The sequence below is a fragment of the Mustela nivalis genome (assembly GCF_964662115.1).
Source record: "Mustela nivalis genome assembly, chromosome: 7".
Taxonomy (NCBI): Eukaryota; Metazoa; Chordata; class Mammalia; order Carnivora; family Mustelidae; genus Mustela; species Mustela nivalis.
The window spans coordinates 96257414-96285058 of NC_139026.1; the positions used below are offsets into that span (position 1 = coordinate 96257414).

General features: G+C 50.6%; 3 protein-coding genes and 1 long non-coding RNA gene across 7 annotated transcripts in view; 3 read left to right on the top strand and 1 right to left on the bottom strand.

Moving 5' to 3' along the window:
- KIF5A (kinesin family member 5A) overlaps positions 1-6164 on the top strand; it is a 30866-nt gene extending 24702 nt beyond the window's left edge. The window contains exons 24-29 of the mRNA XM_082741933.1: positions 801-1017; positions 1280-1433; positions 1741-1823; positions 2232-2259; positions 2696-2810; positions 3878-6164. Coding sequence (XP_082598059.1) covers positions 801-1017; positions 1280-1433; positions 1741-1823; positions 2232-2259; positions 2696-2774 — 561 coding nt within the window. The 3' untranslated portion in view covers positions 2775-2810; positions 3878-6164. The remainder of the gene's footprint in view (positions 1-800; positions 1018-1279; positions 1434-1740; positions 1824-2231; positions 2260-2695; positions 2811-3877) is intronic.
- Positions 6165-9133: 2969 nt separating this feature from the next.
- Positions 9134-20826, top strand: PIP4K2C (phosphatidylinositol-5-phosphate 4-kinase type 2 gamma). Its single transcript, XM_082741971.1, has 10 exons — positions 9134-9599; positions 12450-12547; positions 13219-13315; positions 13660-13803; positions 16623-16769; positions 16955-16993; positions 17554-17667; positions 18228-18495; positions 18671-18774; positions 18960-20826. The coding sequence occupies exons 1-10, from the start codon at positions 9426-9428 to the stop codon at positions 19038-19040; spliced, it is 1266 nt and encodes a 421-aa protein (XP_082598097.1). The 5' UTR covers positions 9134-9425; the 3' UTR covers positions 19041-20826.
- Positions 17907-22699, bottom strand: LOC309870003. The gene is made up of 3 exons (XR_014314421.1): positions 22372-22699; positions 21603-21649; positions 17907-18489 (listed from the first exon to the last, which is right to left on the bottom strand). It is a non-coding gene; the product is annotated as an uncharacterized lncRNA (long non-coding RNA).
- Positions 22027-27422, top strand: DTX3 (deltex E3 ubiquitin ligase 3). Of its 4 annotated transcripts, none has more exons than XM_082741974.1 (6): positions 22027-22264; positions 23612-23676; positions 23869-23945; positions 24285-25039; positions 26170-26387; positions 26719-27422. In XM_082741974.1, coding segments are annotated over exons 3-6 (1050 nt in total). In that variant the 5' UTR covers positions 22027-22264; positions 23612-23676; positions 23869-23944; the 3' UTR covers positions 26795-27422. The 4 variants fall into 4 exon arrangements, with proteins under 4 accessions (XP_082598100.1, XP_082598098.1, XP_082598101.1 ...); XM_082741972.1 differs by having other exon boundaries at positions 24304-25039; XM_082741975.1 differs by lacking the exon at positions 23612-23676 and having other exon boundaries at positions 22053-22264.
- The last annotated feature ends 223 nt before the right edge of the window (positions 27423-27645 follow it).

Genomic DNA, 27645 nt, shown 5'->3' on the forward strand with positions numbered 1-27645 from the left:
CTGGGTTATGTGCTCTACCAGTTCACCTGGTATCTTTCAAAGCCAGCTCCCACAGGCTGGAGGGCCCCCCGTTATTGTGTGAACCCTATAAAAAAGACCAGGAAGTCTTTTCTGGCTGCAAGGTGGTTGCTTAAATTAAATGGGGGAGGGACAGTCCGGGAAATCCTTGAATGTAAAGGTAATGAGCCCAAATGTTTGTGAGCCCTCAAACATTTTCTTTCCTTCCTATGGGGCGCTGTGTGAATGTGTGCTGGGGGGGGGGGTGAGTCGGGGGCTCCCACGTTCCAGCTTCTGCTTTGCACTGCACCTAACCAGTACTCAAAACCATACGCATCTTCCAGACAGTGCTTCAGTGCTTCGTCTCCTGCTGCCTGCCCTATGCATGCCGACAAAGCCATCTCTGGGTGAGGGCTGCCTCACCCACATGGTCGCCTTGGGGCTGTAGGCCTGGCGCAAGCTGTGAGGTCTGGGGGCGTGGGTATTGAGGGCAGGAAAAGACTGGGACAGGGCACTGTCACAAGAGTTTGGGGCTGTGGTGGAGCTGGCACATTTTGCTGCTCAGAAAATGATGTAACTTTTTTATGCCTGACCACTTTGCTCCGGGAGGAGGAAAAAGCAGGCCAGAGGAGCAATTAGGTAAAGGCAACGAGGTCTTTTGAGGAAAAAGCGCGGTCTCCATCTTCTCTGACTTGATTTCTCTTTATTCTGTCTCCCTGCCTTGCACCCCCGTACCCCTACTGCTGGCTCTCTCTTGGGTCGCTGGCTTTGCCTTGGCCTCTTCCCTTGGGCTTACCCCACAGCTGGTACGTGACAATGCAGATCTGCGTTGTGAGCTTCCTAAATTGGAAAAACGACTTAGGGCTACGGCTGAGAGAGTTAAGGCCCTGGAGGGTGCACTGAAGGAGGCCAAGGAGGGCGCCATGAAGGACAAGCGCCGGTACCAGCAAGAGGTGGATCGCATCAAGGAGGCCGTCCGGTACAAGAGCTCCGGCAAGCGGGGCCACTCTGCTCAGATCGGTGAGTGGGGGTAAGAGGCTATAGATGAGCTGGGATTACCTCTGGGGGAGATCAGCACATTCCTAAGTGTCAGGCAACTAGATGATTGCTTTTTCGCCTACCTCCCCCCGAGGACCACCCCACTTTTGGACCTCCCAAAAGTGTATAAAAATGAGAGTGAGGTCCTGAGCAGCTTGGTCCAGCTCCAGCTCCATGACTTCCGGGACTGGGGACACTGCAAGGAAGCAGTGTCCTCACGGTCCTTTTCCTTGCTTTACCACAGCCAAACCCGTCCGGCCTGGCCACTACCCAGCGTCTTCACCCACCAACCCCTGTGGCACCCGGAGCCCTGAGTGCATCAGTTACACCAACAGCCTCTTCCAGAACTACCAGAATCTGTACCTGCAGGCTGCGCCCAGCTCCACCTCGGACATGTAGTGAGTGGCCCCGGGCACGGGCTGGAGTTCCCACCCAAGGCTCTCTGCTCTCCACAGGGCATAGTTTGGGTTAATTTTTGGCTGACACTTAATTCCTTTCCTAAGTAGCTTCATTTTGAACCCTTTCTCACCTTCACACCTACAGTTAGAAGGTGGGCATTGCCCTCTCAGCCTGTGGCCCTGTTTGTTGCCTTATGTTCTCTGGGGATGGGAGGGAAGTACGCTCCCTCCTCTTGGGGATTCTGGGTCCTATGGGTCCTCGAGGATGGGTGCCAGGGGCAGCATCTCTCTCCTCTGCTCCATCCAGCTTTGCAAACTCCTGTACCAGCAGTGCGGCTCCATCTTCTGGCGGGCCCCTGGCTTCCTACCAGAAGGCCAACATGGACAACGGTGAGTGAAAAAAATGGGTGACCAGCCTTTGGGATCCCCAGGGCAAGTTGGAAAGTAGAAGAAAAGTCAGTGACGCTGTACCTACAGCTTGAACACAGCCCATCACTTCAGGGTCTTGGACCTTAGAAGTGGATTCCTCCTATTGCCATGCCTGTCCCCACCCTCCCCTTCCTTTCCCCTTTTCCTTTCCTTCAGAAGGGATCAGGGAGAACTTCCTCAAACAAAATGAGCAGGCAGCTTGGGGTATTTGAAAATAAAGAGCCACAGACCCAGGTGGCAGCTATATTCCAAAGTCTTGCCTTTTTCTCTAATTGGTCAGGATGAGAGAGGGTTTGGGGAGATGGCTTCTAACATGCCATATTCTTTTTTCTTCTCCTAATCCTATGTTCTCGATGATGATGCCTTCAGGAAATGCCACAGATATCAATGACAACAGGTACACCAGTCGCTGTTGCTCTTGAGTTCTCTGGGTGGGACCCGAAGAAATGATTAAGTTTTCCCTGTGCCCTACTTAGAGGTTCTCTGGAGCCTGCAGGGAAAGGAGGGAATGAGAACCTTCCTCTCCATCACCTTGTCCCCAGGATCTATTCATTCCCTGCCTCTTGGTGCAGAGAGCACATCTCCAATCCCACCTGGGGCTTCTCCCCACTCTCTTTTGGGGTCTGGGGGAATGGCATGACCATCTGATGACCTGGCTTTCTCTCCTTCCTTTGGGCGAGTCGGCTCCATCTCTCCACCTTCGGTTTTCCTTGTATTCCTGTAAACCTCAAGTAGTCCCTGCCTTTTGTTGTCTCATAGGGATGCTATGGGAACACAGTGACAGGAATGTTTTCCTTTATATGAAGCTGACCATGCTGGGTCTGTTCTTCTAGGAGTGACCTGCCATGCGGCTATGAGGCTGAGGAGCAGGCCAAGCTTTTCCCTCTCCACCAAGAGACGGCAGCCAGCTAATCTCCCTCATGGACTGCCGCAAACCTGCACTTTCAGGTAGCTTCAGGCTGCTTCCTCTGACCAGCCTCCGGTTGCCTCCTGTCTTGCCCTCCGCCTTTGTGTTTCTCCTGCTTTCTCTCATCATCTCAAAACTTTTACTATATAGTTGTCCCTCAGCTCCTGCTTTCCCTGCCTGGGGGATACGCCTCTACTGACCCCCAGGCTCTGGACACTGACCTCCCCTCACCCGCTGATGCTTCCTTTTTGGCCAAAGCAGTAGCCACAGTACTGCCTTTCTGCCACTAGGGGTCACTGCCACACGTCAACAAGGGTGAGCAGAGGCTGTGCGGGTCTAGAGCCACACCCAGGTTCGGGAATGTAGGGGATTTTAGGAGATCTTGAGAGAGATCAGTTCAACCCCCTCTCTGCCTCCACCCTAAAATAATTTAGGATGGAAATGTATTTTCTTAACCAACTTGCTTCCAGTAAAGGAGGTGTCGTCTTCATTCCTGTACCTGTGTCCCATACATCTCATAACTGTGTAGGTCACCCAGAAGCATTAGGAAATGCCCCAGGAGCGCTGACTTTTTGTCTCTATACTGCAGCATCAGCACCCCCTGCCACCTTGCTCGGCAGAGGCAGAAAACAGCTGTGTTTCCCCTCTCAGACTCCTTATCCCACCTCTGTCCCCAGGTCCTCTCTTCCAGCAGGCCAGGTGCCTTCCTGGTGTCTGTGTGTCCCCAGGCTTCTCACTTGCTTGAGGACCCAGAGCTGGACACTAGGAGCCTGTCTTATTGTCCCCTTGGCATCTCTGGAGACCTAGAAATGAGAGAATATGGCCCATCGCTTGCTGGGCTGCGTCCAAGCCAGGCCCTCTCTGGGGCTTTCCGGGATGGTAGGCCAGACACCCATAGGCAAAAAGGCATGAAGAGCGAAGAAAGAGGGGTGGGGAAGAAAGAGGAAGGGCTGGCGTAGAGGAGCAGGCGCTCGGAGAGTGGTGTCCGGTTGTTGGGTAGTAAAGGAACAAGACCGTAAACCAAAGTTTGTACAAATGCCACCCTGTTCCTGTTGAGTGGCTGGACGAGAAGGTGGTCCCTCACAAGCTCTTTCTCTTTCTTCCCCAGTTTCTAAGAGGGACTGAGGCCTCTCCTCTCAGCATGCTGCAAACCTGTGGTCTGTGACACTAACAACTCCCTCCCAACCCTCGTTGTTCAACTGTACTGTTTGATGTCTTCTCTTACTCTGTATCCCTTTGTACTCTATATCTATATATCAAAAGCTGCTGCTATGTCTCTCTCTTCTCTCTGTCGTACTCTCTAAGTATCTAATGATGTATTTAGCAATTTCTAAGCATAGTATACTCTCCTCATTTGGGGCAATAGGGAGGAGGGTGAATGTTTCTTTTTTCAAACATGCGTCTCTCACACTGAGTGGTGTTAGTCATGGAGATGATAAAAGGAAAAATGGGAGCTAGAGGGCTGTGATCCTTCACACGCATGCACACACACACATGTGCACACATGCACACGCACACATGCACACACGCACACAAAGCCTTAAGCAGAAGAATGTCTTAGCATCATAAGAAGATACAGAAATAGACTCCTCCCCCCTCCTCTTTCACAGACAGCACAGGGGAGGGTAACATGGAAGAACTGCTAAATTACGCATAGAATTTTCTTCATATATCCCTTAACTGAACCGAGGGAGTCTGGGTGTGCAACTCCACCCTCCAAAGTCTACCTTTTGCCTTCCTCTTCCTGTGCCCTGATCCCCCGCCCCAATGACCAAGGACATGGATTATTCCAGGGACCATATCCATTTTTCCTCAAAACTCCTTTTGATAGTCTCTGCCCCAGAACTCGTGAACAAAACCTAGAGTTGCTTTAAAATATTTTGAAAATTTGAGGAGGCAGACCCTTCCCAACGGTCTGTCAATGGCTGCTCATCTATCGGGTGATAGTTGTAGGCAAGTGTAGTCAACTGATTGTTTCTTTGGGTTCGGGGATGAACAGGCTGGGAAATTCCAAGTATTTTTGCCACAGCAATGAGCTGGATTCCTTTTTCTGTCCCATATTGGGCTGCATGTTCTTCCCATCTCCACCTTTTGGTTTGGGACCTTCCAGTTCATTGGCAAAATATCTATCTCAAGATGTCTTCCTTTCAGGCTGGAGCCTGACTTTTCCCCATGATGCATAAAAAACAAATTTTATTTGACAGAATTCCTTTGATAATGTCTCCATCTGGTTTTAAGTGCACTTTAAAGAAAGGGGCAGAGCAGAGTTTCCAGACTGGGGGAAGGTGGTGAGAGGAGAGCTCTCTCCCCCCGCAGCACTGCCCCATGTAATTGATAGGACTGTTACTTTGGTTTCAGACATCCTTTCCTTCCACATGGTGCTAAGGTGGTTTTCTAGGTAACTACAGGGATGGATCGTGGAGGCCAAAATCAAGAAAGTCCAAGTCAAGAAAGTCTGGTGTCCCCATACCCAGTCTTACATAGGATGGAAGAACAGCATCCCCCAGCAGCAGGGCAACCATCACCTAGCTTCGAAGGCAGGAAAGAAAGCTCAGGGTGAGTGCTAGCTTATAAATACAGGCTGTATTGGCCTGGGACTCCTTCAAGGGAAAAAGTTCCTTCTTCCTTTACCTGTTGGGCCCCTCTTAGCAATTATGGAAAAATGCAGGGAAAAAAATCTACCAGAAGGGTGTAGAGTAAATCCAAGGCAGCGATATTCAGACCTTTTTAAAAGTAAATCTTATATAGAATCCTGATAGAAAAAAATAACCCAAAGTGACGCAGACCTGAGCAGTTTACATTTTCTTTATTTGCTGGAAAAATGCTTCATTAGTGGAGGAGCTCTTGAATGGTCCTAAGAGTTCAGAACCCGAGAGCTCTATACAGTAGTTTGCAAACCACAGCTCTGAGGGAAAGGGGTTCAGCCTGGCTCCCCTGCCCCAAACCCCTAATCAGAGCAGAGAGGGAAAGGCCTAATGGGAGGAGAAGGAAGACGCCTGTGCACCTGTAGACTTGAGCTAAGATTTGCCAACAGGGCTCCTGAGAAGCCAGTGGGCTTTAGGTAATCTTGCCACCAAATGATTCTTTTAAAACACATAAGAGAGCGTGAAGGTGTCAGGCAGATGAGGAGAGAGATGTAAGGGGAATCTAATTCACTTACATAAATAAGAACACACACACAAGGCCTTCACCAGAAACTTCACTCTACATCCCCCCCCCACCCCAGCATCCCTTTCCAGAGAGCCAGGGTCACTCCCAGGGGCACCTGGTCTGCCCACTCACATCTGCCAAAATGTTGCATGCCAGCGTGGAAGATAAACCAAACTGCACAAACCCCAGTGTGTATTTACTTGATGTACATAGATACCTTGAAAATAAAATAAATGCAATGATGACTCTGTGGTGTTGTCAATCTTTATCCCTCCCCAGTCCCGCTCCCTTACTTGCATTTGATACTGTGGTGCATACCCTTCCAGATGTTCTTCTATATATTTACACATTTGTTCCCCCCCCCCACTGGACAATTTATTCTAGAGATCTTTTCATGTCATTATACAAAGATATACTTCATTAAATTAGGGGTGCCTGGGCGGCTCAATAGATTAAGCATCTGATTCTTGATTTTGGTTCCAGTCATGATCTCAAGGTCATGGGATAGAGCCTGTGTTGGACTGCGCTCAGCATGGAGTCTTTTCAAGAGATTCCCTTCCTCTGCCCCTCCCCTGCTTGCATACTCTCTCATACTCTCAAAAAGTAAATAAATGAGTCTTTAAAAAAATTTACTTCATTAAAATATAGATATAATTTTTTATAAACTTATCCTATTATTTAACCATTCTACTACTGGTAGACATCAATCTAGGTTGTTGTAGTTGTTTTTTTTTTAAGATTTTATTTATTTACTTGACAGAGACACAACAAGAGAGGGAACACAAGCAGGAAAAGTGGGAGAGGGAGAAGCAGGCTCCCTGAGGAGCAGGGAGCCCAATGTAGGGCTCCATCCCAGGACCGTGGGATGATGACCTGAACCAAAGGCAGGCGCTTAACAACTACCCAGGCACCCCTAGGTTGTAATTTTTAACAAAAAATGGTATGCCATTCTCTTCATTTTGTCCCCCAGACCCACCTCAGTCCCAGTGACAATTCTCTTCTCCTGTGGGACTCCACTGCTGCTTTGCCAACAGCTCAGTTCTCTTGTCCCAAGATGGTCTACCACATTCACCCTTCTAACCCCTACCATTTAATTTTATTTTTTAATTTAATTTTATTATTTTATTTTAATTTAATTTTAATGTAGGCAACTGGTATGCCCAATGTGGGCTGTGAACTCTGACCCAGAGATCAAGAGGCACATGCTCTCCCAACTGAGCCAGTCAAGCACCCCTGACCCTCATTTTAGAGCATACCCTTATGTGTCCTCTTCGCTCATACCTTGGAGCTTCTGAGATGAATGGAGAAAAGTGCATGACCAAAACACTGGGGCAACTGAATGCCTAGGAAGTTAACTGGCTCTTTGGTGTTGCTCCCACTTCTGTGTATCCCTCTGGTTTCCTCCCTTGCTTCCCAGAGCAGCTGATCAAAACTCCTCTAGATCCCTTCTCACCTCCTCTCCTAGGCAAACAATGAAGGCAACTGAGCATGAAATTCTTCATCTGCCGTCTATCCCTACACACCTACCTATATGTGCACCGATCCTTTCCTTTCTTGCTCTTAACAAGCGATAAATCTCTCTTCTCCAGACTAAATCAAGTCCCTTCTAGATCCTTCATTCTTGAGATACTAACATAGACCCCAAAAATATAAGATCTAAAAGTGATGCAGACAGGCTGTTTGCATCTTCTTTGTGATTATTCCCCTTTGCCTTGTAAGGTTTCCTTGAAAAGTGTGTTTCTTTTATTTTTTTCTTTTATTTTTTTAAGTAATCTCTGTGCTTAATGTGGAGCCCAAACTCACAATCCTGAGATCAAGAATCACATGCTCTACTGACTGAGCCAGCCAAGTGTGTGCCCTGAGAAGTGTATTTTTACTGTTTCTCTATAAGTGACTCCCCATCTAGACCATCTTGTGTGTTTTTTTTAAATGATTTTATTTATTTATTTGACAGACAGAGATCACAAGTAGGCAGAGAGGCAGGCGGGGGTGGGGGGGAAGCAGGCTCCCTGCTGAGGAGCTCCATCCCAGGACCCTGAGATCATGACCTGAGCAGAAGGGAGAGGCTTAACCTTAACATTGAACCAACCAGGTCCCCCCCCCCCATCTTGTTTTCTTATAGCCAAATTTCCTGACAAAGTCCCAAGCTTCCCCTCCCCACTTCTTCACCTCCCATTCATTCCTTGTTCCTTGTGAACTGGCTCTTGTTCTGCTCAAACTGCTTTCTGAAGGTCACTAGTTGCCAAATACAATGGGCACTTCTCCATCCTTGTCTTGCTTCACCTCTCCACGACACGTGACACTTCTCTCTACTCCTTCCTTCTAGAAACTCTACTCCCTCGTTTCTGTGACCCTGCTCTCCTGGTTCCTTTTACCTCTCAGTTTTCTCCCACTAGCCTCTTTTTTTTTTTTTTTAAATTTTTATTTATTTATTTGACACAGAGAGAGACACAAGTAGGCGGAGAGGCTGGCGGGGTGGGGGGTGGGGGGTGGGGAGGTGGGAAGCAGACTCCCCGCTGAGCAGAGAGCCCCATGTGGGGCTGGATCCTAGGACCCTGAGATCATAACCAGAGCTGAAGGCAGAGGCTTAACCCACTGAGCCACCCAGGTGCCCCTCTTAAATGCTGGACTATACCAGGGTTCTTGCTTTTTCTGGTAGGTGCCACCCACTCCCCCAGATTCTGTAACAATTAGTCTGTATCCCCAGCCCAGACTATTCTGAGCTCTGAGTTCATATGTTCAATTGCCCTCGGGTACCTCAAACACATACCAAAACTGAACTTTTCACCAAACTGCCCCATTTCATGTCACCACCACCATGTCTCCTCACCTTAGCCAAAAGCCTGGGATTCAGTCCCAAGGTCTCCCTTTCCCTCAAGTCTCACATCCATGAAGAATTTTCCAAAATGACATCAAACCCTAACTTTAAATGCCATTCCCTTCTGTCCATCCCAACAGCCACTGTTTTAGTTCACCACCTCATGCCTACACTTTGGGAATACTCCAGTCACCCTCCAGAATGATGCCTGAGTGGTCCTTGTAAAAGCCCATTTAATCCACTGAAACCACTTCGGGGATCTCCTACTCGGTAAAGAAATGCTTTTGGGTGAGCATCAGGCGAGAGGTTACTCCTAGAAACCGGGCAAAACCGGAAGGCAACGACTTTGCCGCAAACAAGCCGCCGACGTGGGAGTGAACCGGGCCAGCCCAGGCCGCACCCCCACCGCCGCGGTGGCAGGTCCCCGCCCGGCCGAGCGCCCGCAGCCCGCAGGGAAAGCCGCTCGCGTGCGCCCGCCCCTGCGCCAGGTGAGCCCACCCACCGCGCGGGCGTTAGGGCGGGCAGGCGCCAGGGGGCGGAGCCAGCCCCGCACCGTCCGGCCGCGCGCCTGCGGGCCAGCCTCCGGTCACGTGACGGCGGCCCAGGTGAGCAGCGCTTCCGGGGTCGGGATCCTGCTTCGCCGCCGGCTCCGGCTTCCACTCGGTCGGGTGCGCGGGAGAGGGAGACTATGGCGTCCTCCTCTGTCCCGCCGGCCACCGTACCGGCGGCGACAGCGGCGCCGGGCCCGGGTTTCGGCTTCGCCTCCAAAACCAAGAAGAAGCATTTCGTGCAGCAGAAGGTGAAGGTGTTCCGGGCGGCCGACCCGCTGGTGGGCGTGTTCCTGTGGGGCGTAGCCCACTCGGTGAGACCCGGCACTAGCCTCCCCAGAAGCCCTGTCCGAGCTTGCTCTTGCTCCGTTGGGCGCTGCTCTTGCTCCTCCGGGCGTCCCTGTTTCCAGGCTCCCGCGTCCGGAGCCCCTTGCGCTGCCACTTTCCCCCCCGCGACTGTCCTGGTCCCTGCCCACCAAACCTCCGGTGTTCCCGGCGTATCTTCTCACTCTAGACGTTGTTATTGTTTCTTTTTTTGAAATGTAGACTTCTGTTTCCCCCTCCGCCCTCTCTTCCACCCCTCTAGTTCCTCCTCCACCTGATATCCAGCTCGCTGCCTCCTTCCTGCCAGGTCCGGCCTCTGCCGCAGGCCACGGAGACTGGCCGGGACCCGGCTTCGCTTGGAAGGACATTAGTGGGAGTGGCTCTAAGGGGTTAGTGGTGGTGAGGTCTCCGGTGAGAGTTTATGTGTGGGAAGGGGAGGGGAGCAGAAACGGTAGTTGAATGAGGGGGATAGTTAGCTCACTTTTCTTTCTAGCAGCTGTCCTTGATTTTGGAACCTTGGCTTTAGGGGAAGCTCCAGGCTTTCCTGGACCTTCTAATCCTGCTTGTTCCGTCTTTCCCTTCCAGAGGTACAGCATTTCAGAGAAGCCATCCACCCTGAACCTCATTAAGACTTATGTATGGTATATGCCTTTGGTCTTAACTGCATTCCCATTGCTGGCTGGAGTGATGGTGTTTGGTGTGTGTGTGGTGGGGGGGGGGGGTCATCTTTGACCAAAGAGATAGCTGAGCGGCTCTGGTCCTGAGGACACTATGATGGTGAACTTTAGAAATAGGTAGAGGGTATGACCTGGGAATCAGGAGGAGGCCAAAGAGACCAGTACATCTCTTTTCCTTCACTCAGGTGAAGGAAGCACAGCCATTGCTCCTCTTCCCTCAGATTTGGAGTGGGAGGGATGCAGTGACCGTGAATGTAACAAGCAATATTTTATAAATCAGTTTCCTTGAATCGTTACAGTCATGGCAGGGTTGTAGAGATGGACGAGGGTGAGGAAGAATACAATTTTTTGTCCCCTTAATATATGGGTTAGAATGCCGTTGGGGGGAGGGTCTGTATTTGTATTTGTGGTTCTGTGGACTGCTCCCACAGTATCCATGCTAAGGTGCTGGGTATGGACAACACTGATGGAGGTAGAGCTGCCTCTCATGTCAGTTTTCCGGGTGACCCTTCCATCCCTTTGGGAAGCTGAACAGGGAGGATTTTTCTTTGGTGAGGGTTGAGGAAGTTACACATGAGAGCTGCCTCAGCTTCCCTAGGTATATATACTTTAGCTTTAACACCCCACCTTGCAGCCAACCCACATTTACTTCAAGTGTCTAGAATGGAGAATTCCTTGAACATATGTCTTAGTGATGATTCAGCCCGCTTAACAGCAGGTGGCGAGGAGGGTGCATGAAGAACTATAGCTGAATTGTAGGCTGGGAATCTCAAGTGACATTTTTTTTCCCCCCCTGGAGGAATATGTTCTGTCCTCCTTTTTTACTGAGAGTGAGAGGAGCACAATTTCACTGCAATCTGTGGGATTTAGGTTAAACTGCACTTCATAACTTCTGTTGAATGATCAAGTAAAGATAGGGAAGGCATCCATTTATTCAGTTAAGAAACACCTCAGTTAGTGGTGGTGAGGTCTCTGGTGAGACCTCAGGACCCCTTGTTCTGAATGCCAGCTTTGAACTTGAGAGACACAGACAGCTACAACTGGTCCTTGCCACGGAAGAGCTCACAGTGTAGATGGGGAACTTACATAAACTAGCCATTAGAGTCATATGATAAGTGTGCTGTTAGAGGTGGGTGAGCAGTACTGTGACAAGGCTGAGGAGAAAACACACCTCTTCGGGATTTCTTCATACAGGAACTCCCTTGCCACCCAGATTAGCAGATGGCTGATTCTGGGGGGGGCCAAGCAGAGCATGTGTTGCTTGTATCCTTTGGGCCGTGGGTTGGCTTGACTTCAGGAACAGATAGCTAATGAGCTCATATCCTCTGCCTACCTGCCTACATTCCCTTTGAAATCAGCTGCTCTTCTTTAACTTTACACCCAGGCAGGTGGGGACCTTCTCGAGAGACCTGGGTCAGGGTGGTCTGGAAGGCCTGGTCGTGTTTGTAAGGAGACACCTCCTGCAGGAGGTGGACATTTCATTCTTGCTGTGGACTCCTCAGAGTCCCATTAACTCTCTTGTCTACTTTATTATTTTTTTTTAAAGATTTATTTATTTATTTATTTGACAGAGAGATCACAAGTAGGCAGAGAGGAAGGCAGAGAGAGAGGGGGAAGCAGGCTCCCCGCAGAGCAGAGAGCCTGATGTGGGGCTCGATGTGGGGCTCGATCCCAGGACCCTGGGATCATGACCTGAGCTGCAAGCAGATGCTTTAACCCACTGAGCCACCTAGGTGCCCCTCTTGTCTACTTTAAAAAAAAAAAAAAAAAAAAGTCTTTTGTTTTGTTTTTCAGGGAGCATGGAACTGCTTGTCTTGAGTGTTTTAAGTCTGCTGAAGATATTTTTTTTCTTTAGAACTTCTCACAGCTTTAAAAATAGCCCTGAGCTGCTCACAGGGTTTGCCTAATATAAAATGACTGTTGCGAGCATGAAGTTCCACGGGGGTGGAGTGTGAGGGGCTGGGTGTGGGGGCTGCTTACTTCAGTCCTTGCTGGGCAGCAGAAGAGGTCTGACCCATTCTCTCACCCTTGGCAAGTAGATGCATAATGGTGTTCTTAAAGGAATGAGGTTTGAGTTGCCATTCTCTGACTATTACCCGACACAGTGTAGAAGTAGCTCTCTACACCCCTCCTCAGCTCCCTATTCTTGTTTTGGTTTATCAGATCAATGAGCTCAGCCAGGTGCCTCCCCCCGTGATGCTGCTGCCAGACGACTTTAAGGCTAGCTCCAAGATCAAGGTCAACAATCACCTTTTCCACAGGTATGTGGAGATCCCTGCTCTTCTCCTGTTAACCTTCTTAGAAGAAAGTAATACATAATTTTAAGAGTTAAGATTCAGTGAATTGAAGGTTTTAAATTTGGAAGACAATTTACAAGTTGTGTGTTCTAACCCCATTCCTGGTGCAGAAATTCAGCACCGTGCAAAGAAACTATTAAAATAACTTACTGTGCTCTGTACACCTTCATATATTTGTAATAGTTTGTTTCTAATCTAGCCTGGCAATACCACAGAGTAAGTACATTTAGATGGCCTTACCATTAATGTCTGATAGAGAGTCCCTGAAAGAAATATCTGAGTCTCCTAGGTGCTTCTGGTATCAGAAGATGCCATTCAAAACAGTGGCACCTATTGCTTATTTTAGGATGTCTCGAACTTGCCTCAGATTTGGGAAACAATGCTATTTACACGGGCATTAAATCCTGGTCCTACTTAAGCTACTTACCAGCTGTGTGTTTGAAGCAGGTCACTCAACCACCCCGAACCCGTCTCCCTTACTATAAAATGGGAATGATATACCTTTAAAGGACTTCACAAGAGTTTTATGAGAATCAAATAAGGTAAATGTGTGAAAGTGCTCTATAAACTGTCAAACCCTACATAAATGTAATATTGTTAACTTTGTCTTCTTGCCTTGAAAACCCCTATTTCAGAGAAAATCTGCCTAGTCATTTCAAGTTCAAGGAGTATTGCCCCCAGGTCTTCAGGAACCTCCGTGATCGATTTGGCATTGATGACCAGGACTACCTGGTGAGAGTCCTTTTTGGGTGAGGGGAGTCCTTTCTCTCTGTTAGCCAGGGAATCCTTGGGCCAGTCATGTTTGGAGAAATGAGATCTTTGGCGAGTCTGATTCTTTACCTGTTTGTGGTCACAGGCATCTTCAAAAATCGGATGAAAGCTGTTAACCCTGTCCTTGGAGAAACATGTAGCTACATTAAAATTTTTGCTTTCACTTTCATTCAGTCCAGATGAAGAACCCCTGCTCAATCTTTTATGCAAGGGTTTTATCCACTTTCAGACACAGTCACTTGGCCATTATCCTATGACTTGAATCTCCATACAAAGAGGAAAAGAGCCTCTGGCCTGTGTTGCAGGTGTCCCTCACCCGGAGTCCCCCGAGTGAAAGTGAAGGCAGTGATGGTCGCTTCCTCATCTCCTACGATCGAACTCTGGTCATCAAAGAAGTATCCAGTGAGGACATTGCTGACATGCATAGCAACCTCTCCAACTACCACCAGGTCAGGTGGCTCTCCAGCTTCACTCTTGCCCTCTCCTCTCTATTCATAGCTTAGCTGCTAGAGTACGTCAGGAAACTTCCTATCTGTTCTCCTCCCTACAACCCATATTGCTGCCCAAGAAGCACTTGACATCATGTTTTTTAAAACTAGGAATTTCAGAAAAAGCCTCTGCATACCTCTTTGTGTCTGACTAAATGGGATAAGGTAGTGTTCCTTCTCATTTGGTATTTACAATCTAGAACTGCTGTGGATTGTTACATAAAGGCACACGTAGAGTAAAGTATGAACTATAGACTGAGCCAGAATTAGGTGAAGTGTTAACACCAAATATACTGTCAGGAGCTAATGTGGTTTTGAGGAGGAAATCGGGATAAGTGCACAAATGGGGATAAACTGGAGGGGAGAAGCCATGATCAAATCCAGTCCAAAGTGGGGTCAGGGATGCTCTTCTGTCTGATCAGATTAACTTGGAATGTGGAGTTTCTGGAATATTTTGGTGAGAAAAACACAACCTGAATATCTTCCTACTAAAAAAATATATCTCCCCAAGGTCAATGAGCAAGGAATAAATAAGACTCGAAAATGACTGGAAAAATGACTGGTTTATTCAACAAACACTGAATGTCCATTACCAGTAGGCCCTCCAGTGGGCAGCAGAGAAAGACGTGGATGAGGAAGAGGCTCTGGAGGATCTCTCGGTCCAATGGCAGAGGGTAGGAGAGCAGCATTAGCACACAGCAGGGTGTGCGCAGTAGCAGGGGCGCAGAGGAGAGCTGTGGGGGTGCAGGGGAAGAGCGTCCTAACTTACCTGGGAAAGGGGTGCACTGGGAGGTTCATGGAGAGTTGTTGTTGTTATTTTATTTTATTTTTTCTTACAAATTGAGAGATTTATAGAGAGGGTATCATAGGAATTGATGCTTGAAAGACTGGTATGGACTCCTTAGGCAAGGTGGAAGACAGCATTCTAGGCAAAGGAAAGCTTGTAAAGGCACAGAGCTGTGAGAGAGGTATGTTATTTAGAAATAGCCCCACGACTGTATTTTCGAGATTGGGCTGGAGAGGGAGTTCCCGGAAGTGAAGAGTGAGCAGGCAGGAGGGAAGGAGAACAGTCTCGGTGAGCAAGGACCAAGGCTGGAGGAGCCCTGGCGGCCGAGATGCAGAGGAAGACCTGTGGGAGACTTGTGCGAGTTGAGGCCAAGGTGCCTCTAGATTCCTGCTTTGGGATAACTGGGTGTCCATTCATGAACATTGGGGAAGCAGAAAAAGAAACCAGTTTGGGGAGAAGGTAGTTGTGATTTACATACGTTGAACTTGGGGTTTCTGCAGTTCCTCCAGATACAGATGTCCCGTAAGTGGTTGGGGAATGGAGTTCAGGCAAGTAGAAGTGTAGGTTTGAGAGTCACAGGTGAATAGATAGTGATTAAAACCAGAAATATAGACTAGATTATTGGTGGGAAGTATGTGAAGAAGAAATGAAAAAAGCAAGGAGAGAGGAGAGCCCATAAAGGAGACTGAGTCACTGGATGCCCTTCTTTGTTCTGTGTGGGATTTGGGGAGAGAAGGGAGGAGAATTGGAAGAGTGGAATAAGTAAGCTCAGGGTGAAGAGAGTTCTAGGGAGAAACTGGTCAGGACTATCAAGTGCCCCCAAGTTGAAATACAGTAACTATAATGAATGCCCATAGGATTTGGTGACTGAGGGATTTGAGAAAGGGGGATGTAGATTTCAGAGGAAAAATAAGGGTCTGAATCTGATTTCACTGGTTTGAGGTGTGAAGGAGAGAAAGTGGATTGACTACTTTCCTGAGAAGGCTGGCTCTGGAGAGAAGTAGGCAGCAGTACTGAGGCAGCTGCATTGAAAGAGGAATCGTTTTTTAAGAATCCAAATTATAAGCCATCATGCAAACATTTTTACTATAGGAATCTAGCCCGCCAGGAAACATTAGTCTAGGTAAAATCATTTCATTGGTAAGCAGATGTAATTTCTAACCCCGGTTCTGTGACCACTTGTACTTAAAGAGGGTCTAGGGGTGCCTGGGGGCTCGGTTGGTTGAGCAGTGGATTCTTTTTTTTTTTTTTTTTTTTAATATTTTATTTATTTATTTGACAGACAGAGATCACGAGCAGGCAGAGAGAGAGGAGGAAACGGGCTCTCTGCTCAGCAGGGACTCAATGCGGGACTCAATTCAAGGCAGAGGTTTTAACCCACTGAGCCATCTAGGCGCCCCAAGCAGTGGATTCTTAATTTCAGCTCAGGGTCCTGGGATTGAGCCAGGCTCTGAACTCATCAGGGAGTCTGCTCATCCCTCTCCCTCTGCACCCTCCTTATGCTTGTGCCCCCTCCAAATAAAACCTTTGAAATTGAGAGACATTATACAGATGGAATAATTCAGAGTAGACAGGGGTTCAGAAACAGCCCTCTTTAACAAGTCCCCACCACTTTTTTTTTAAAAGATTGATTGATTGATTGATTGATTGATTTATGTGAGGAAGAGAGAGGGAGAAGGAATGCAGAGATACATTTGGAGAGGGGGAGAAGGGCAGGGAGAGGAAGAGGGAAAGAATCCCAAGCGGATTCCACCCTCTGCAGAGCTTGATCTCGCAACCCTGAGATCATGACCCAAGTGGAAACCAGGAATCAGATGCTCAACTGACTGTGCCACCCAGATGTCCCCCTTCCCCCACCACTTTTGACCTGCTAACCTTTCTCCCTGAAGTTGTCTGGCCTACCCTGGAATGGTGGTATTTGCATTACCCTCCCTGGGCTGTTGGGGCATTTAGGCCTCAGCTTTTCCGCATTCCTTCCTCCCTTCTACCCCAGTACATTGTGAAATGCCACGGCAGCACACTGCTGCCCCAGTTCCTGGGGATGTACCGGGTCAGCGTGGACAACGAGGACAGCTACATGCTCGTGATGCGTAACATGTTTAGCCACCGTCTTCCTGTGCATAGGAAGTATGACCTCAAGGTAAGGAGAGGTCAGCTAGAGCTGAGGGAGAGGCTCCTGCTGGCCCAAGAGTGGGGAAGGGCCTGGGAGGGCACTTGGTTCATTTCAAAGGAAAGAAGACTGGGTTTGAGTACTCATCTTTGGAGCTGGGTCCTAACTATTCTTTTAGCCACCTGTGCTGACTTGGTCTTTGGGTCTCTCCACAGGGCTCCCTAGTATCCCGAGAAGCCAGCGATAAGGAAAAGGTGATACTGATATTAAGTGATAGGGTGAGGGGTGAGGGAGGGCAGATGAAGGGATGTCCTTAGGATAGAGGTAGGAGTCACCAGCTATTTGTTCTTAATCTGAAACCACCGAAGGGAAGAGAGGTGTGGACTGGTGCCGAGGTAGGGGTCAGCTGCTGTCTCACTGGTGTGGGTTGTCCCATCTGGAAGGTTCGATGATGGTTGAAGATGACAGACTTCAAGAGAGAAATGCTTATCCTCTAGCTCTCACTCTGGGTTCTTGTATTCAAGCAGCTATTTTTACTTAAGGAGAAGAAAGAAAAGTCAGCAGGAGGGGTCTTGACTGAAAACCATAAGTAGAAGGTGGTGGGATGTGATGTGGGGTACCATGGCCGTGACTGAGTTTGGAGAAGCTGCTAGAACTGAGAGCAGCCTCTGGGGCAGTGTGGAGGCAGAGAGGGGCTGGAAGAGCTCTCACCCCTCAAGGCCACTGAGTTAGGCATAGAGCCCCAGAGAGAGCATTCTTTTCTCTGAGACCTTGGGGGAAGGGATGTGTTCCTAAGATGTCCCTTTACTTTCAGGTTAAAGAACTGCCCACCCTTAAGGATATGGATTTTCTCAACAAGAACCAGAAGGTTTATATTGGTGAAGAGGAGAAGAAAGTATTTCTGGAGAAGCTAAAGAGAGATGTGGAGGTGATGATCAGGGTGCTTGGGAAACAGGGTGTTCCTTTGGCTTCCCATTCCTAGTTTGAGGGAACTGCTTTCTTTCCCTTTATTCTTTGGGTTCTCTGAAGGTAGGGGAGTTGGGTATGGGACATGAAAAACCCTTAGAGGTGACCCGTGGAGGGAGTGGCTAGAATCAGCTAAAAGGATGACCTCAGATACCAGGACATTGATGTACTAAAGGGCAGTGGTTCCCTTCCAACCCTCAATTTTTTTTTTTTTAAAGATTTTATTTATTTGACAGAGAGAGAAATAAATCACAAGTAGACAGAGAGGCAGGCGGGGGGGGGGGCAGGCTCCCTGTGGAGCAGAGAGCCCGACGTGGGGCTCGATCCCAGGACCCTGGGATCATGACCCGAGCCGAAGGCAGGAAGCTTTAACCCACTGAGCCGCCCAGGCACCCTTCCAACCCTCAATTTCATCCCTCCTTTCCCCAGGAGGGCCCCAGAAACTCAGGAGTGGAGGCGTAGGGTGGTGCTTGGGAGTGGGAAAGGAGGTCTGAGGGATCTGATTTGTCAGTGGGGTCTCAGTTCCTAGTGCAGCTGAAGATCATGGACTATAGCCTTCTGCTGGGCATCCACGACATCATTCGGGGCTCTGACCCAGAGGAGGAGGGGCCTGTACGGGAGGAGGAGTCGGAAGGGGATGGGGACTGTGGCCTGACAGGACCACCTGCTCTGGTGGGCTCCTATGGTACCTCCCCTGAGGGTATCGGCGGCTACATCCATTCTCATCGGCCCCTGGGCCCTGGAGAGTTTGAGTCCTTCATTGACGTCTACGCCATTCGGAGTGCTGAGGGTAAGAGAGATCATGGGAATATTAATGGTGGGGGGGGGGCGAGGGTTGGCTATGGGGGACTGAAATCAGGGTGGTAGGAGAGAGGCTGGTTAGCTTTTCAAACCAGATCTGAATGGTTCTTGGGGGAAGGGAATTAGGACTGTACTTGCTCTTCATTGCTGGTTTCTGTCCCCAGGGGCCCCCCAGAAGGAGGTGTATTTCATGGGCCTCATCGACATCCTGACACAGTATGATGCCAAGAAGAAAGCAGCTCATGCAGCCAAAACTGTCAAGCATGGGGTGAGGGTTCCCCAAAGCCTTTGCTTTCCTGTCTTTTGACTCTTCGGGAACAGGGAGCCCTCTGTGCCAGAGCAGTGGGGTGGCAAAAGCACGAAGGGCTGGGTATGGAAGTGGTGTGTAGTGGAATGGGGGTGGGTGGGGTAGGGGGGGTGATCTGACATGGTGTTCCATACCTCCTCTCACAGGCTGGGGCAGAGATCTCCACTGTCCATCCTGAGCAGTATGCTAAGCGATTCCTGGATTTTATTACCAACATCTTCGCTTAAGAGACTGCCTGACTCTGTGCTGACTGCTGCTTTTTGTTCAAGGTGGCAAGGTTCTGAGAGCCTTGGGGGAATTGTGGATATGCTGACCACTACTTCTTTTCCCCCTTTGTTAAATCCTAGCTATAGGCTCCCTGCATCCAGATCACTCCATCTTGTCGAGTAGGCTCTCCTGACCCTCAAAAATACATTATCCTGTCTCCCCCTGTCCGGTTTTCTTCCTTTTCTCCCTCCCTTCCAACCATTCTGCTTGCTTCATTAGAGTGTTACTGTTGACTCACTCCCAAGTGCCTTGATCTTTGTAAATGTCCTGTTGCTTCTAGAACATAGGAGGAGACAGGGGCAGGGGGTTACTTGCTGTCTTCAGGACCTGACTGCACGAATGGATCTGGCTTAGGCAGCTACTCCAGATGCGCTCTGCTGTGTGCAATGAACTGGGAGGGCCTGAATTTTGCTGATAACTTCACAGACCTCGCTGTGGCCTGCTTCCTTCCCAGTAGGCCCTGGGATGGAGGACCTCCAAGATACTACAGCTGTGGGTGCTGGCGTGCACACATGTGATGGGATATGACTCATCTTACACACTACTGGGGTGGGGAGGGGCGAACCGGCTGACACCTCACAGAGGTGGGACCCAGGAGGACACCTGAAATTATGCAGGGAATGGGAAAAGGTGCCTGTGAAGAACTGACTACTCTCCAATCTCTTCCCTCACCCTCCTTTCAGCCCCCACCCCTGTACTGGGCACAGGAGTCCAGAGATGGCCAAAGTGTTCAAGCCTGGGTGAAGACATTTGACTGTTGCTGCTCTCTACCAGGACCTCATACCCCTCCTGGGGCTGGAACCCTTCAGTGGGGGTGTGGGCAGTTTTGGAGGCTGGGATGATGGGCCAGGGTAAAAGGTTCATCCCAGACATCTCTTCATGTCTAGCCATCCCTGAGGTTTTATTCCCAGTGGAAGGGAATCTCTCTCCCTGGGTCATTTCTGGTCATCTCAAGAGGATGAAGGACTCAAGTGTGGGACCCTCCTCTCCTCTACTCCTTGGAAGTGTGCACCTAGCATACTGCCTTCCCAAGCCCTTCACAGACCCTTTTTTCTAGTTGGATTTTGTTATTCTGTTCTTTTCTGTCTCCTCTCTGCAACTGTGTCTCCCAGGGGACAGATGGACTTCTTTGTCATCTTCACTCTCCACCCCCAGAGAGGAGTCAGAGCCATAACTCAATCACCCAGCCCCCTCCAAAGAGTTGAAGTGCCATGTGGTAGTCTCAGAATGTAGATGACTCTGGTGACCCAGATAGTGTCCTCCCCATCCCCTGATGCCTTTGGGGCTAAGGCAACCATTCTTGCTACTCTCTATCCCCTCTATGGCTTCCACACTTTATTTTACTTTATTTTAACATAAAGATGAGCACTAGCAACTGGCCTTTGGGGATGCAAGGATTCTTTGTATCTAGGTGGACTGATCTGTCTCACAAGAAGTCATATAGTCATAAAGGAGAATTCCTCTCTCCTCTCCATCTTTTGCTCCAAAGGAAATAACAAGAGGAGTCTACAGTTAAGGATGAGAGCCCCTATAATATCTTCCCATCAGGGGCCTGCTCATTCCAACCGTCTACCTTTCCCCTGTTGAATGCAATAAAACTCCATGACACCAGCAGCTGTTGCTCTTTAGAAATTGGTTTTCTGACCATGTGGCTGATGTATCATGAGCAGTATGGTCTTTTTTGTTGCTTCTGTTTTCCTCTTTTTTGTTTTATTAATTAATAAAGATCCTGTGTATTTACTCCCACTCTGTCACTATATAGGAAATAAGTTATTGAATCCACATTCCTTCATAGACATGCCTCCCCCCCCCCCTTTCTGAGGAGCCCTGTGCTTACGGGTGTGGAGACCAGATCCGACCTTTAAGATGTTGGACCCCTAATTAAGAATGTGGGTTTCTAGATAGATAGCTGTGAACTTAAAAGGTGGTGAGGGGTGTGCATGGGAATGGAAAACTTACTCCCAGCTTTGTGGGAGTTCTGTTGGGGGGCCATGGAGAACAGCTGATGTGATGCTCCCCTTTCCCCCAGGGTTCTGGGCTTGGTCACACACCCATTCTGAGAGGTGACTGAACCTCTCAGAGCACACTGGCAGGAGCTAAAAGAAGGAACTGGGTGTTTCCCCAGGCTTCCTGGGAAAGATGTCTTCTGTCTGGAGAGCAGGAAGAGTACAGCAGGGTCCTGGGAAAGTGAAGAAAGAGACCAATCCTCCAGCCCAGAGTTGGGGGTAGTTGCCAGCCTGGGAGACCCAGTACGGTTTGGCCAGGAGGTCTTCTGGCTGGTGGAAAAACCTGGCTTGATGTGGCCCCAGGGAAGTGAATTGGACTGGGGGCGGAGATTTCTCTGATGTGGGAAGCAGAACAGTGCAGAGCTGCTTTTAATTTGAGTTTTTAACTCTATTGGAACCATAGACTTAATACCCCCAGCCCCCACCCCAAGGCGTTTTTTGAAAGATGCACTCACTTCCCACTTTGCAATAGCCTCAGTATCCCTGTTTGTGGAAACAAAAGTCAGAGGCACTTACCAATACCCATCTGGGAGCAGGTTGTGGGGGTCACAGAAGGTAACAATCTAGGAAAAGGCAAGCAAAGAGGGAAGGGATTGAAATAGTTTAGTTCTGGGGTATGTTTATTTTTTAGAACCAGTGCTTTTCTTACTATGACTCTTCTTCCCATCCCAAATTATTCCTCAAAGGTCCTTCTAGCAATAGCATAAGGATCACAAAAAAATTGTCCCCTTCCCCACCTACCTAAACCGACACTCCTCGCCCACCCATCCACCACCAGCTTGCAGAAGCTGCCACGCAGCTGGCTGGAAAAGCAAAGGGAGAGGGCCCCTCCCGGGAGGGGGAAGCGAAAAGGGTGGCGTCTCTAAGAGATTTAACCTCCTACCCTCGGTTCCACACGCCACCCCCTCCCTCCAAAGACTGGGACGGCGCCTCCATTTTTGTTTTGGGGCGGAAGGGCAGGGGCTCGTGGATGGAAGGGGGTCAAGGGAAACGGTGATTATCACCTGTACGGGGCAAACGGGTACCGTTCTTCTACCCTTTCTCTCAATCTGCACCCCCCTCTGCAAACTGCCCCCCCACCTTCTCGGGGTCTCCCCCCCCCCTTGTTGCTAAGGCCCAGACCGTCATCCCAGCAACAGCCTCAGTCATGTGACCGGCAATGGCGGCGCTGACGGGAGGTAGGTGAGCCCGGCGCCCCCCACACCCACCGCGCGCCCCCCGGACCCCGCTCGTACCCCCCGCGCGCCCTCCCTGCACCCCTGCGCCCCCTCCTCCGCCTCCTTACCCGCGCGCGGCGCCGGGGACCCCCTCCACGCCTGGGCGATTCTCTTCCTATCACCCTCCTGCCTTGGCCTCCATTTGGGGGTTCTGGGGACCGCGATCGGCCGACATGCACCCCCACCCAGTGGTGGGGCTCTGGGGGCTCCGGCGAGAGAGGGACGTGGGGATTGGCTCTGGATCTTGCAGGAGGTCATGGGGGATGGGGTGGGGCTGACTCAGTTGATGCCCCCAGAGACCCTCGCCCTTCCCGGCTGCCCCCGTCTGGCCTCTGTCTGGAGAGAGGGACTGGCCCGGTGTTCGGCCTGGGTTGCCCCAGAGGAATCAGAGACCCAGCATAAGCTGTGGCCCCGCCTACCTCTTCTGTGCCAGCAGGACTTGAGGCTAAGGACATCTAGGTCCTGGGTTCCCTCTGATCGAGAGGGGGTGTTCCACCTTGGATAGAGGGAATGAGCTGAGGTTCTAGGATTTCGTTTCACTTTCTGAATCTAGAGGTGCATCTGGCCTTGAGGGGACTATTATGGAGGCACAAACAGAGAGCCGCTCCCCTTTGGATCAGTCAAGGAATTGAGGTCACACTAATGGCCCCTCTTTCTATTTGAGCTACATTTGGAGGTGTTGTAGGTATAGCTCTATAGCTGAACATGGTAAGATTCAGGGGAAACAGAAGTCTCCTCCAGCTGAGCCCCTGCTGAGCCCCACCCCTCCCTAAATGCAGACTGACTTGCTGACAGGCTTACTGCTTGCTCCTGGGCAGGGTTTAAAAGGTGACTGGAAGTTATTTAGGGGCTGCGGCCACTTTGTTCGCATTCCAAACAGACTTCAGCAGAAGGGACTGGGTTAGTTCTCAAAGAAAGCTCCCTAGAAATAGGGACTGAATTATTTGGGAATATGGGGTAGGGTGAGGAGTTGGGGATCAGAGGGAACAGTCTTACTCATGTGATCTGAGGGAGGTGGCTAGAAAGACCTCCATCTGTGTGGGCTTTTCCCTTCCTGACTTCTCGTATCTGTGCCCTAGGCTTTCTTGAGAGCCTCAGAGCTGGGGAAGAAAAGAGAAAAGTTAGCATGTTGAAGTTCCCTCCTTAGCAACTTGGGAGAGGCTGGGGAGGCAGTTCTCCAGAAGAGGAGGGGAAATGGAAGAGGAGTTTTTGTTTTGTTTTTGGCCTGCTGGTGGAGTCGGGGTGAGGCAGATATGGTAACATTTCTCATCAGGAGCTTCTACTCTCTATTCTCCCCCTTCCCCCTAGCCCTGGTCAGCTGAGTGTGGAACTAGAGGGATTTCTGCTGCTCTCGTTATCCATGGGCTTTCCAGGTATCTGCCTCCCAAGGGAAACTCAGCTTTCCCCTTTAAATTGGTTTCCTCCATTCCGTGTGCCAAGTAATCCCATTCCCAGTAATTTACACCCAGGTTCCCAGTCTTCTGTTACACGGGCTGCTGAGCTGGGGCATGTGGGAAGGGGGTACGGGTTTCTCACTTACCCTCCTTTTCCTTTCCACCCACCAGGTCACACAACCTACAAGTAGGGAGCAGGGACAGTGAGAGAGAGCCTGCATGCCAATTCTAAGCTCTTCAGGATCAAAGTGAGCAAAAGTTCTCCCTTCCCTTTAAAGAAGCCAGTTTTCACCCAGAGGGAGGAGGGCGGGATGGTTTCTGTGATCTTGGGAGGAGTGTAAAGAGAACCAAGACTGGTACTTGCCTCAGATGATGATAGTAATAAAGTTATAGAAACTTTCTTGCTCTTCGGTGGGTGCTGGGTTTTGAAAGATAAGAGGAGACAGAAAATGAGCTTGGGGAGGAGTTGGGGGTTGGACTTTAAGATAGTAGAGGTAATAGAGGGTTGGAAAGGAACCTGAAGTAGGAGGCACTGGTTTTGTCAAATGGGGACCCCCCACCCTGAGTCCCTTTCACCCTGGGGGCAGTGTCGTTCGTCCTGTCCAGAATGGCAGCCTGTGGAGGCACCTGCAAGAACAAAGTGACCGTCTCCAAGCCTGTGTGGGACTTCCTGAGCAAGGAGACCCCAGCCCGGCTGGCCCGGCTTCGGGAGGAGCACCGTGTGTCAATCCTCATAGATGGCGAGACCTCTGACATCTATGTCCTCCAGCTTTCCCCGCAGGGCCCTCCTCCGGCCCCTCCCAATGGGCTCTACCTGGCCCGGAAGGCTCTCAAGGGGCTGCTAAAAGAGGCCGAGAAAGAGCTGAAGAAAGCTCAGAGGCAGGGCGAGCTTATGGGCTGCCTGGCTTTGGGGGGTGGTGGGGAGCACCCTGAGTTGCATCGCCCAGGGCCCCCCCCTCCCCCTCTGCGAGCAGCCCCCCTTCTGCCCCCCGGGGCTCGGGGGCTTCCTCCCCCTCCTCCTCCCCTCCCCCCTCCCCTTCCTCCCCGCCTTCGGGAGGAGGCTGAAGAACAGGAGAGCACCTGTCCCATCTGTCTGGGGGAGATCCAGAACGCCAAGACATTGGAGAAGTGCCGGCACTCATTCTGTGAGGGCTGCATCACCCGGGCCCTGCAGGTGAAAAAGGCCTGTCCCATGTGTGGCCGCTTCTATGGGCAGCTGGTGGGAAACCAGCCGCAGAATGGGCGGATGCTGGTCTCTAAGGACGCCACACTCCTACTGCCCAGCTATGAGAAGTACGGCACCATCGTCATCCAGTACGTCTTCCCGCCCGGTGTCCAGGGGGTAAGAAGACCTATGGCCCCCGCACCCCTGCCCCACCCCGAGTGTGTTCTCCGATCTAGGGAAACTGGGTGAACCGGAGTGTGTTTGTTAGACAAGAGGGAGTCTTTTTTTTTTTTTTTTTTAAAAGATTTTATTTATTTATTTGAAAGACGGAGATCACAAGTAGGCAGAGAGGCAGGCAGAGAGAGAGAGAGAGGGAAGCAGGCTTCCTGCGGAGCAGGGAGCCCGATGCGGGGCTCGATCCCAGGACCCTGAGATCATGACCCGAGCCAAAGGCAGCAGCCCAAACCACTGAGCCACCCAGGCGCCCCAACAAGAGGGAGTCTTGCTGTCTCCCAGTATACCCTCCCACTCAGGGCCCCCGAGCTAGGAGGTGCCCTTCAGGCCCAGCTTTTCTGTCCCAGACTCCAAAGTACACGGGAATATCAGGTATGAGAGAAAGGAATTGCATACTATTTCCGTGGTGAACTTGGATGTCGACAACTATTCTGGGCAGCGGTGAGGTCTGTGGAGGGGGTGGCCCGGGGGCAGGCAGGCATAGCAGGAAGGGATCCGACCCTCCTCACAGAGCACTGAATGTTACTTCGGTCCAGACTGATGAGAGGAAAGCCTTGATGACAGTGGAAGGTTAAAACAGGAGAGGTCAGGGGCCTATCCAGTGTCTTCCTGCTCGATGAAGCAAGAGTAATTTCGGTCCTGGTTTGCAGAGTAATGGGAAAGTGGGACAGGTTAGGCAGGCCGAGAAACACTGGGAGCGTTTTCAGGTGAAGAAGGGAAGGCTGGAAGATAGGTTATTCTCAGTCTTCACGCTTCTGCTGAGTTATCTGGTCAGTAAGAACCAGCTACTTTCCATCAGTTTTAAGAATCCATTCGCTGCGGCATTGAGGCTTGAAGGATTGAGGCAGCAGAAAAAACTTCTTTAATTATAAGGATTTTGTCCAAAAGCAGGCTCCTGCTGTCCAAACCCTTCAAAGAAGCCTCTCCTTCCTTGAGAGGCCGTCAGCCTATTGCTGCCCCATCAGCATCCTCGAGGGGTGCGCAGACAGCTGGCCAGCGGGACCCTCCACGGGCATCATGGGCCTTCAGATGCCCAGCTGCTCACTGTCCTCTCTGCTTCCCCCTCCTCCCAGGCTGAACACCCAAACCCAGGAGTTCGGTATCCTGGCACCACAAGGGTGGCCTACCTCCCGGACTGCCCTGAGGGCAACAAGGTGCTGACCCTGTTCCGCAAAGCATTTGACCAGCGTCTCACCTTCACTATTGGCACGTCCATGACCACAGGGAGACCGAATGTCATCACCTGGAACGACATCCACCACAAGACCAGCTGCACAGGGGGACCCCAGCTGTGCGACCCTCTTTCGTTTCCTTTCCCTTGGCTCCTCCCCTTCTCTCCATTTCCAATATTTCCCTCTCTCTGTGGGAACTTCCTCACTGCAGAGGACCACCCCCAAACTATTCAACCGCCTCTTCCATCCCAGTTTCTCTACATTCAGCCTGGTCCAGTATGCCCAGCTTAACCTACAAAAATAAGGAGAACTGGGCTAAGTTATCTCCCGTTTGGATATCCTTAGGGGAGGTGGGGAGGGGCTGGAATGGGGCACCCAGAATGAGGGTGAGCTTGAGGCTAATAAGGAGTAAGCTGCAACAGCTAATCCTTCATTCCTTTTTGCTCCCAGGTTTGGGTACCCGGACCCCACCTACCTGACCCGGGTGCAAGAAGAGCTGAGAGCCAAGGGTATCACAGATGACTGAAGGACACCCCCTTTGCCAAGCCCTTGTCTTTCTCCATAGGACCCAGCGGAAGCCTCTGTTCTCCTCTCTCCCTCTGCCCCCCACACCACACAAACTGGGGATCAGTCTGACTGGAGAAGGAGTTCAGAGAGGGAGGGGGCAATCCCTTCCCCTGTCCCCCACAGGCCAAGCGCTTCAGTGCAGTGAGCCACTCCCTTCAGGCGGAGGGATCTCCCAGGCTCTTCTCCCCTCCTCCCCCTGTACATACTCCTAATTTCCCTACCCCCTCCATTGCCCTTGGCTTTTTCTGGTATGTGCTGTGCTCCAGTGACTAAGCTGAGAAAGGACCTGGGTGGGGAAGGAGGGTCTCTTGGGCCCCTGCCCCCACAGACTGCTCCACTGCTGAACTTCGCTGTAGGGGAGGAGGAATGGGGCCGAGGTGTGCCCCCGAGAAGCCGGCCTCGTGTGTTCTTCAGAAACAGTCCCCCTTCTACCTTAACCTTGTCCTTTCTCTCCTGTGTCTCCCTCTCTGTCCGTCTGTCTCCCGCTCTTCTCTGCCCCCTATAAGGAGCCTCCTTACCCTGTTCTGGAATCGCCGCCAGACTGTAGCTTTTAATTTAATAAAAATAAAGTAAAATATGCAACTCTCTCTGCCACACCCGCTCTGTTCTGTGGACCAGGGTGGGGGTGGGGTGGGGAGCGGAACCTGCTGAGAAGGGGAAGGGGGTGGCGATCGGGGAAATCCCTGTGTGTCTCCCCTGTCTCTGCCTTCAGAGTGCCTGGGGAAACGGCACGATTTAGTGGGCTCCTGACGCATCCAAGTCGGGATCGGGATTAAGAGAGGTTTGTTTGTTACTGAACTTTGGTTGTAG

Excerpts from the sequence above, each read along its gene's own strand:
- DTX3 (XM_082741972.1), top strand. The coding sequence starts at position 23,917 with ATGCCAATTCTAAGCTCTTCAGGATCAAA. Across the intron at positions 25,040-26,169 it reads TCCCGCCCGGTGTCCAGGGG|GCTGAACACCCAAACCCAGG; the intron begins GTAAGAAGACCT and ends CCCTCCTCCCAG. Across the intron at positions 26,388-26,718 it reads TGCACAGGGGGACCCCAGCT|GTTTGGGTACCCGGACCCCA; the intron begins GTGCGACCCTCT and ends TTTTGCTCCCAG.
- PIP4K2C (XM_082741971.1), top strand. The coding sequence starts at position 9,426 with ATGGCGTCCTCCTCTGTCCCGCCGGCCACCGTACCGGCGGCGACAGCG. Across the intron at positions 13,316-13,659 it reads TTGATGACCAGGACTACCTG|GTGTCCCTCACCCGGAGTCC; the intron begins GTGAGAGTCCTT and ends CCTGTGTTGCAG. Across the intron at positions 17,668-18,227 it reads AGCTAAAGAGAGATGTGGAG|TTCCTAGTGCAGCTGAAGAT; the intron begins GTGATGATCAGG and ends GTGGGGTCTCAG.